At 39.5% G+C, this 9,716-nt stretch overlaps 1 protein-coding gene across 4 annotated transcripts in view; it reads right to left on the reverse strand.

The window, feature by feature from the left end:
• Nucleotides 1-129: 129 nt before the first annotated feature.
• The window catches only part of quoa (quattro a), a 16,787-nt gene continuing 7,200 nt past the window's right edge, over nucleotides 130-9,716 (reverse strand). The window contains exons 12-22 of one of the 4 annotated variants that reach the window (XM_055188643.2): nucleotides 7,704-8,557; nucleotides 5,822-6,071; nucleotides 5,645-5,728; nucleotides 5,341-5,565; nucleotides 5,090-5,260; nucleotides 4,681-4,858; nucleotides 3,351-3,467; nucleotides 1,758-1,934; nucleotides 1,432-1,661; nucleotides 1,270-1,322; nucleotides 130-1,160 (exon numbers count right to left, since the gene is read on the reverse strand). In XM_055188643.2, coding sequence (XP_055044618.2) covers nucleotides 1,281-1,322; nucleotides 1,432-1,661; nucleotides 1,758-1,934; nucleotides 3,351-3,467; nucleotides 4,681-4,858; nucleotides 5,090-5,260; nucleotides 5,341-5,565; nucleotides 5,645-5,728; nucleotides 5,822-6,071; nucleotides 7,704-8,557 — 2,328 coding nt within the window. In that variant the 3' untranslated portion in view covers nucleotides 130-1,160; nucleotides 1,270-1,280. Of the gene's footprint in view, nucleotides 1,161-1,269; nucleotides 1,323-1,431; nucleotides 1,662-1,757; nucleotides 1,935-3,080; nucleotides 3,125-3,227; nucleotides 3,468-4,680; nucleotides 4,859-5,089; nucleotides 5,261-5,340; nucleotides 5,566-5,644; nucleotides 5,729-5,821; nucleotides 6,072-7,703; nucleotides 8,558-9,716 lie in introns of those variants that run through there. The other 3 variants (XR_008639693.2, XM_055188644.2, XR_008639692.2) reach the window with 3 other exon arrangements.

The raw sequence follows: 9,716 nt of genomic DNA on the forward strand, positions 1-9,716 counted from the left end.
GTGTGCGTCTAACTGTAAAGCTGAGTGTCACTTTCTTTCAATTATTATCTTATTGAAACACTTTCATTATTTATCTGGTTGGCTGTCTGTCCGTCCATCCATACATGAAACATACAAAACATAATTTATATTACCATTTATTTGCTATAAATCTTTTAAATAATACAATTTTACAATTTTCTTTTTAGTAGGGAACTGGCATCTAGTACACATCAAAATACCGTACCTTGACACATGCTGTATAAAACCTGTAGTCCAAACGACTTATTCTTACAAAGAGTACAGAACAATTGTGTTCACATTATGTATACTGTATGTTTAAAATGAAACTTTGTTCCTCAAATGGGGAGCACACACCAAACGTGAATTCAATGATTTGCGCGAGTAGATTACATACAAAGTCAATGTAAATAGATGCAAACTCAAGCGGGGAGATGCAAATGACACGATGCAAATGACACATTTTCATGCAAATTGTAATATTCAACTCAAGCGAAAATTTTGCATAACATACAATAATGAAACCCCACCCCTAACCCTATTGTCACAGGGGAAATTTGCAAAAGCAAATCGTACAAAAACGCACAAATGTGATTGTACGAATAAATACGAATTAGCCACCCTGTAAAATATGCACAGATTGCCATGAGATTGTGTTGGATTAACAAAAATTGTTCATGTAGTTGCCGTTCAGGGAGCGATGGATATCAAAAACCTGGTTTAAAGTCTGTGTGATGGCCGATGGACGTTGCATTGGTGGTCAACATCTTGGCTGGGAATGCATCAGTTACAAGTGAGATCTCAAATGTAATCCTCAGTCATCACTGTGTCCTTCAGCTCCAGGTCTATCCAGGTGGACTGTCTCTTTGTTTAGTTGTCTTGTCCTTTAGTTCCTTATAGCTTTTGATAAAATGCATCTGCTAAAAACACTTAATACTCAAAACCAAACAGAAGAATTAAAAGAGCAATGATTGAAAATATGTCCTCTTCTTTCATCATCTTGTTCTCATTTCCATTCCAACATGCTGCATTTCTTCACAATAAAATCTGATAGTTTGTCAAGCAGTTCAGAAGCAGATAGGTCAGAATGTTAAAATGAGTCTTGGGGTTCCTGTTGGCGCGATCAGATACGTCAGTACACCGTAGAGACCCTTGCAGACCTATGGAAATGTGGCATCATTAGAGTCATCCCAAAAATGTTTTATGGTTTACTTAACATCTAATTTAAAGAGCAGGAATTTAAACTAGATTCGTTTTTTGGTTACTTACCGATGTCATCGCTAAACTTCGGTTGATGGCTTTGATTGAATCGGCTCTTGAAACTGACACAACAGTAAAAAAAAACTTTTAGTCAAGTCTGAAGAGATGTTTATTTAGGAAACTAGATTTTGAAACAGAGCTATGGTGTGTCTAATGCATTTCTTGCCGAACCTTGAGAGGACTCTGAGCTTCTGTTTGTGAGATGAATCCTGCTGAGAGTTTTCTTCTGGACAGTGCCGGTGAGCTGTACGTCAATACATGAGCAGAAGATGTCGGAGACACAACATGACCTGAAGATCTGGAGTGAATTGATGAAGATACAGATGCTCTCCTTCCCAAGGGACGATTACGATCCGTATAGCCCAACAAACCTCTGTTTTCCCCATGAGACTCCATCACGTCTGCCAATAGAACGAACAAACTTGTTAATTTTGGACTCTGATTGTAAAAAGTGTCTTGTAATGAAGATGAAAAGCAGAAATTATAAATAGCTATACCATATTTTCCAAGAAACGTGCTGGGTGACATGGAGCCCCGCCCGGATGACGATGATGTGTAGCTGCCTACCGTTGACGTGGTGCTGCCTGAGCCAATAGATTCTGGCCGTGCGAATGCCACGCCCCTTTGAAGGCCAGATACCACAGGATTGGGTGTTTTCTGTAATCCTACAGTTTCTGTAAGAACAGCAGACACAAAGGTGAAAACAACACACAACGTGTATTGTAAAGGCTTTTTATGATTGGTGGGAAGCGTGCCGCAGGGATGACGAATTTTTGTAGGCCAACCTGGAAGTTAGCGGAACATTGGTTCCCTTGCTAAAAAGCCAAATCATTTTTCCTATAGACTTATTCACTTACAAGTTTTGTCCAACAAGATAATCTTCACAGATGAACACAAATTTTATGAATTTTGAAGTATGAATGCGTTTACTAAAAATGAAAAGCCAAACTTATGGGGCATACACACCAAACGCAAGTTCAACGATTTGCGCGAGTAGATTACATACAAAGTCAATGCAAAGACGCGATCAGACGTGTCCTCGCGTGGGGCAATGCGAAAGACGTGATATGGGTGGCGCGAAAACACGCGTTATTCGCCTCAAACGCGGCTTGGCACAAGTTGAAAATATTCAACTCAATCAAAAAATTAGCATGACACGAAGTTAAATCCCACGAGTAATCTAGAGCGAGTAACGCAAAGCCCCGTGTTTGGTGTGTACGTAGCATTAGGCTACAAGCGCACTACTCCATGGTCTTTCAAACTTTTTTATTCACTTTTAAAAACATGTTTTATGATTAAAAAAATACTCTGTGGATGAATGTTTGTTCGGAATTGTGCCAATGTTGCTTTGTTTTTGAGATCTTTATGCATGATGACGTTAAAAGTCCCTGACAAAGTTTGTAGTCCCATTATGCTACTTTTTAGCAACTGTCCTTTTAAAGAGTAAGGTATTACTTGTATGTTTTATGTCGTAGAATAAAACGTGAAAATATCTTTGTATACTATTTAAGGAGTTAAACTAAAAACCCATTGATTTCAGGGCGATGGAACCGGAAGTACTAAAATGCTAAATGCTAACTCACTTCCAGGTTTTGCTTACAAAAGTATGTTATCCCTGCGACGCTCTATTGTAGTCAGCTGTGTAAAATGTCAAGTTTAGCCGAAGCCTCTGCCAGCCGGTTGCTTTGTCAGTGGGCAGAATTAGCGCATAAGCGTTAAGCGCTACTACAGCTAGCGTTACCAAGCAACTGTAGGTTATTAGTTAGAGTGAATGTCACATATAGTGGATATTAAATGAATATTAATGACCCAAGGCGCACCTGACAGAGTCTGTAAGCTGAGCCACTGACAGAACCAATTCTGCCTGAAGAAAGAAGACAGTAACAGAATAGAAAGTGGTTGGGAAATATATTATTTTCGGGCCTAATGACATATCTAAAACAAAAATGATACATTGAGTGACTAACGTTTCTGTAGTGAGATTTATCCAACCATTTGTACCATGTCCTCAATTTCTTGTAAATGACAATGAAAGAGATGTTATTTGTATCGCAGAGGATTTTTACAGTCATTTTTTGGTTGATAAATACCTCTTCCTGTGATGTCACCATTTGCGTTGTGATTGTTATTGGCTGCATTACTGGGCTGAACGTCTACAGACGGTTTCCAGACCATTCCCATAAATGCTCGCTCTTGACGTCTCAACTCTGAAATATGGACATTAACAGATTAAACAAAATAAAACCTCAATACAGACGCACATTACAGTCAAATGTACTTACATTCACATTTACATTCATGTATCTGGCAGATCTTTAATCCAAAGTGACTTAAGACCCTATTTTGATGATCTAAGCCAGGGATGGGGAACTTTGGTCCTGGAGGGCCGGTGTCTTGCAGAGTTTAGCTCCAACTTGCCTCAGCACACCTGCCTAAAAGTTTCTAGTATGCCTAGTAAGACCTTGGCTGCTTCAGGTGTGTATTATGGTTGGAGCTAAACTCTGCAGGACACCGGCCCTCCAGGACCGAAGTTCCCCATCCCTGATCTAAGTGCATTGTCAAAAGCACACAGTCTAAATGGGCGTGTCAGATTCCAATTTTGCTTATTTAACGACGGGAAAAATGTTTTGTGCGCCAAGCGCACGGCCTAAAATGGTTGTTTCTATTCTCGTAATGAGTAATGTTGTGTGTTTTGGGCGTAATGTGCAATAAACCAATGAGAGTCTCAGCTCTCATCCTCTTTAAAAGCCAGTTGCGCTGGCGCCATGAAGATTTCCTACTTAGATGGCGGAATTTGTAAAAATCAGCCATGAAAGTAAATTTAACAGGCTTTTAATTGCTGTAAATGAATGGATAGCCTACATGATCTTTGTTATCTCAACAAAAAAAAATTACAAATATGCAAGAAAAGTTTGTACTCTAAAAACACTTTTTTTGTAACAAACAGTAGCTAAAGAATTTACAAACATGTTTCAACGTTTCAGCATTCGGACAGAGTCGGCCTGTAAATGGTTGAAAAGCATTACAAAAAACGGTTCTCATCTTGTCGTCTCATCGTGCATATAGGTGCATAACACGCTCATTATATAACAAAAACAATATTGTGCCATTGTTAGACTTTAGACTAGGTTTTTGTTGGTCAATGGTGTAGTCTATTTTAGTTGCCTCAAAATAGCACCGTGCCAACAATGTGCCTGAACACACCTCGTTTTCAGACCAGAACGCCCATGGGAGCAAAAATGGGCGCAAATGCATTTGCTATTTAAACAACATGGCGCTAAACGTGAAAATGATAATTGCGCCGAGTTGAAACTAGCAAAAAACTTGCGTCGCGCATTGCGCTGCATTCGTGTATTTAATTGTAGTTGCATTGCCAAATCTTTTGCAGGTGATATCTCTTTCTCACTCTCTCTCTCTCACCTCTGCTCTTCAATGCTTGCTCCCACAGTATTCGTTCTAGGTCTCTCGTCCAGGCCTCTTTGATGTCTTGTGTAGCCGCCTGTAGGATGTACGTGTCCTGTGATCGTCTCCTCCTGAACCAGATCTCAAAACACAGACCTCTCTGTCCACAGGAGTGTGTCATTCCTATCTCACACGTCTATACAGGACATCAGAGAATATAACATTGTGATAAGCAAAGCTAAAGTCTACAGTATGTAATGAGCAGAACGTTTGAATACAAACCCTATTAGTACTAGTTACGCAAACACAGAAGTCTGCTAGATGAATAACATCATTGCATATCATCTTTTCATTCAGAGTTTATCAGCTTGACGATGGTGAGCATGAAGCAGATGAGATAAAATAGTCAAATAAAATTTGAGTTTACCTTGATAGACAGTTTGTAAACATACACATCATCTCCACGATGGTTTTTTTTGGTCTTGGTGAAGAGAATGACATCTTGAAATAGAAAAACGCGTCGAAGAGAGCGTTTCTTTCGGAAAATTACCCATAATTCATCTTGACGGATGAGTTTGCCCTGTTCATTTAGGTTTAGCTGCAGAAAAAGGATGAAGATTGATTGGAAATCATTTTTTAGCTTTAAAATTGTAAAATTACTTTAACATCATCACTAACATCACAGTCTCTGATGGCGTCCATGGTGAGGAGATCATTGCCGTGTCGCAGCTGAAATCGGATCACCTCTAGCGCTGCCTGGATCTCCTCTCTCTCTCCGCACTGATCCGGCACACAGTCATCCAGGATCTCCAGAAGCAGGAGACTGTATTTACTGATCCTCTGGATGGGCTTCAGGAGGTAGGAGGACAAATCCATACTGTCACCCAACTCCATCTGTTTCCTCTGAGCAAAAGAAGAGCATCAGGACAGATTCAGTACATACTTTCATAGACAAGATTTAATTTAAGCTCCAATTTCCCACCTTGAAGTATTTATGATGCTGGATAAGAGCGTCGGACTGCGGTTTGTTCTTGCTGTAAAGAGCATAGAGTCCAAAACTCTCTCTCTGTATCAACACAGATTATTGTATAGTGTGAGATGATATCTGTGTGAGTTTCAAGCAAAAGTGTCAAGTTTACTATTAAAAGGAAAACCTTACGTGCTTGAGGAAACATTGGCCGACTCTCAGAGGTTCGGCTCGACATGTCTCCAGGTCCTGCTGGAAGCTCTGACTGTGAAAGTCGTAAAGTTTTTCCAGGTTACCGAAGATTCGTCCACGCTGACCGCGCAGATCCTGAGGGACGTCGGGTCTGGTCAACAGGGGGAAGTAGTGAGTTAAGATGTAGCCCAGAGATCGCACGTACTCCACCTCCGTCTGCAGAAGCTCATTCATGATCCGGTGCAACTTCCTGAAAGCAGATAATAAAAATCTTATTTATTGTTAAACAATTAAATATATATGGAGTATAAGTGAGATGTGATGAGACTTTCAGTATTCTCAATATTTCTTAATTTTAAAGAAATATCTGCTGTGAGAGCCACCAACCAAAAAAAAAAAACCACTACTGTGTTTTCTGCCATAATAATACCATAGTATTCAACTTTGGAGTATCATGTAAATAACAGAGTACTTTAATCATACATGGTATCAGATGGCCATGGTACAATCAATGTACCATATAACAGACACAATAAAATACTTTTTGTAAATCTCAAAACAAAAACACCAACATAAATAAATCACGGCTTTTTAAAAAAATCGAATGATTTGAAACGACTTGATGTCCTACAACTGTAAAAAAAATTGGTTCAACTTTAAAAAGTTACCTTATTGCCTTAACATTTTTAAATTTTGAGTTAATTCAACTTAAAAATATTACTTGACACAACAAATTTAAAATAACTTTTTAAACGAACTAATATTTTTAATTCTTTCCTAGCCATTGACAGAAAACGCTTTCCTGCCAATAATGAGATTTTATGACAAACCGTTTTCCGCTAGTATCCACTATGTGGCGCTCTTACCCAAACACTGAAGCATCCACTGATCCAAAAACAGTAAAACTCTGCGTATGTTTTGATCATCATTCTGAATCTGAGCTCCGACAAAAGTCCTTTACAAAAATGCAATTTTCTTTTTTTTTCAAAATGTATTTTTTTATAAAAAAAAAATTTAAGAAACCTCCTCATATTTGAGAGGTGATAAAAAGAGAAAAAAATGAAGGTAGGATTAAATGTTTTTGTTTTCATTTGATATATTTTAAGTTTATATATTTAAAGAAGAATGTTTTCTAAAAAAAACATTAAACTTTTGTTAAAATAAAATAAAATGCTGGTGCTGGCTTGCAACTTTTTAAGTTTAAAATTTTTTTAAGGCAACTAGGTAACTTATTTTTTTAAGTTGAACCAACAAATGTTTTTTTACAGTGTCTTTATTTACCACAACTTTACCTTTTTTGGCCTCAGTGAAAGCTTTTGAACAGAGAAAGACAGCTTATGAGAATATTTAGACTAGTTGTCTTACATGACTAGTTGTAAATGAAGTTCATCATCTGAAGCAGGCCTTCTGTGTTCAACATTTGCAACACTTTTAACTTATTTCAGGGTTTCCCAAACTGGGGTTTGCAAAGCCCTGGTGGTTCATGAGATGATGAATTTTATTTTTATTACAATTGAATCATAAAAATGTAAATAAATAATGTTTAAATAAAACAATCCGTCTAACTAAAAAATAAATATTTTTAGTTTATTCTGCATGCCATGTGACCATTACACAGTACACTAAATCAGAAAACTGAGAACTGGACAGATACGATTTATATGCCAATAAAAGAAAATTACCAGATGTAATAATAATAACAATAACTATGTAAAATACTTGTAAATGTTTTTGAAGTTAAACATACAAATGTGCTATTAAATATATCAGGGTGTATTTATGTAAAAAAAAGAAAATTGGACAAGGAGATTGGGTTACCAAAAATAATTGTGTAACATGACTTTAAGCTACAAGCTCAAGGTTATAAGAATATAATGCTCACATATTTCTGCTTTGGCTCTCTGATGTTGATTTCGAAGTATTTTCTCCAACTGTTCTCCAGCCACATCCAAACGGTGAGACATCTTGACCTCCTTTAGTCTCATCACAAGCCGTCTCAGGACACAAGCTGCCGTTGGGTTTGTCCTGGTACTGCTGTTGGTTTTGGGAGACGTTGGGTTCTGTGATCTGGAGCTCAGGTCTGCTGTAAGCTTTGCTGTTTTTTTGCCATGGGAACCACTGACAGCCCACCGTACCCGACCCCGCTATGGGTTTTTGGTCACGGGCTGCATTTCTGGCCATGTGTTTGCCTTCCTGGACACAATCCACATGATTCTCCTTTGCAGACTGAGCAGTTTTCGACACTTTTCTGCTTTTGTGGTCCGACTTGAAGTTGAAGCAGCTGACGTTCACGTGAATGCTGTCTCTGTCTCTCGCTCGACTTGACCTTCTCTCTGACAGCTCTGATGGGTCAGGATCATGTTGTAAGGGATCTGCTATCGGTAATCCACTTATAGGCTCCGCCCCCTCACCTGGAGGCATCTCCGGCCACTCCGAATGATGTCCTCCAGGTGTGAGTGTCAGAGAAGATATCTGCTGGGCTTCTAGAAGCATCAGTTTCTCCTCCAGCTGTTGTCGAACCTCCTGGTAGTAAAGCCAGGCTGCGTTCAAAACCTGCAGAGCCCTACAGCTGGACAGACAGCACGCCTGCTCTCGAACATCCTGAAAGTGCTCAGGAGAAAACTCATCTAACCTCTGCAGGTACATCTGTAGATGAGTCCAGCTCATTTCATCTGAGGTGAACCAAAATTCCTCCTGCTCCAAAAATCGCTTGCAGTCACTGGCAACAGCAGAAGCCTAAAAACATTTAAATATGATGGGAAATTAGGCGTTTAGTTTATCACCGTTTCAAGTATTTTGAAGATTTAACCATAAGGTAGAGGTGAATTTTAGATTGGGCTGCACGATCTTGGATGAACCAACTAAGATGGCGACGTTAATGGAATCTAGATATTTTCGTTTATAAAGTTTTAAATATTTTTACAACAAAACCACATGGATTAATCTCAGAAGGCCTTTGTTTATCCCCCTGGAGCCGTTTGGATTACGTTTGTGAAGGATGGATGCTCATTTTTGGACTTGAAGGAGGTGGACCCCATAACTTTATATTTTATAAACTGAAAGATCTAGGACTGACAAATGATGTTTGTCTGACAAATGATGGACATATCCATCTCGGACGGCTTGAGGGTGTGTAAATCATTGGTTTAATATAATTTTTGGCTGGGAAAACCCCAAATTTAGAAAGAGGCCATTCAAGCCCATTTCTAATGCCGGAAAATCGCGGCACCAATCAGAAACGTTGGGGCGGGCTTTACACGATGACGACGATGAAGCAGATTTTGTACATTACAAAGATGGATGCCGCCGTGGAACATCACTCATTCGAATCAGCTATCGCGTCTGTTTTAAGCGATTTAAACTTCCTTTTCGTTAAAATCAGAGCAAAGAACAACATTCGAAGCCTTCATATCTAAAAAAAAGATGTTATCGCTGTCTTACCGACTGGATCCGGAAAATTCTGATATAGCTCTGCATACGTCATCTCCTTCATCGCTGTGATTGGTTCTAGGTCTATCCAATTGGACACAGAGGCATTTGAGAGACGCCCATTGGTGACGCCCCTTTGGAAATTATTTGTCTATGGCCGTCCCAAATGGCGCACTTCATGTGGACTTTCGGTCTTGTGTACTTAAATTGTGCATGCTCGCTTAGTCTACGGGTCCGTAGGGCGCCCCTTTTGCCCCCTTGATGCGGTTTCCACTGCCGCACTGCAGCAGGCTTTACGCACTTCACCAACCCAGAAGTCCTTGCGAAAGAGCAATCAGACCAATCCGACGAGGGAAGGGAGGAGTTCACACTGACGGGCAACTCCCCTTCCTATTTCCGACGTGACGCTTGAGTCTGTCCCAAAACACGACTCCGGTGCACCCACGTGGACTCGCATCAAGGGTCC

This window comes from Misgurnus anguillicaudatus, chromosome 13 (assembly GCF_027580225.2).
Source record: "Misgurnus anguillicaudatus chromosome 13, ASM2758022v2, whole genome shotgun sequence".
In the NCBI taxonomy this organism is placed as follows: Eukaryota; Metazoa; Chordata; class Actinopteri; order Cypriniformes; family Cobitidae; genus Misgurnus; species Misgurnus anguillicaudatus.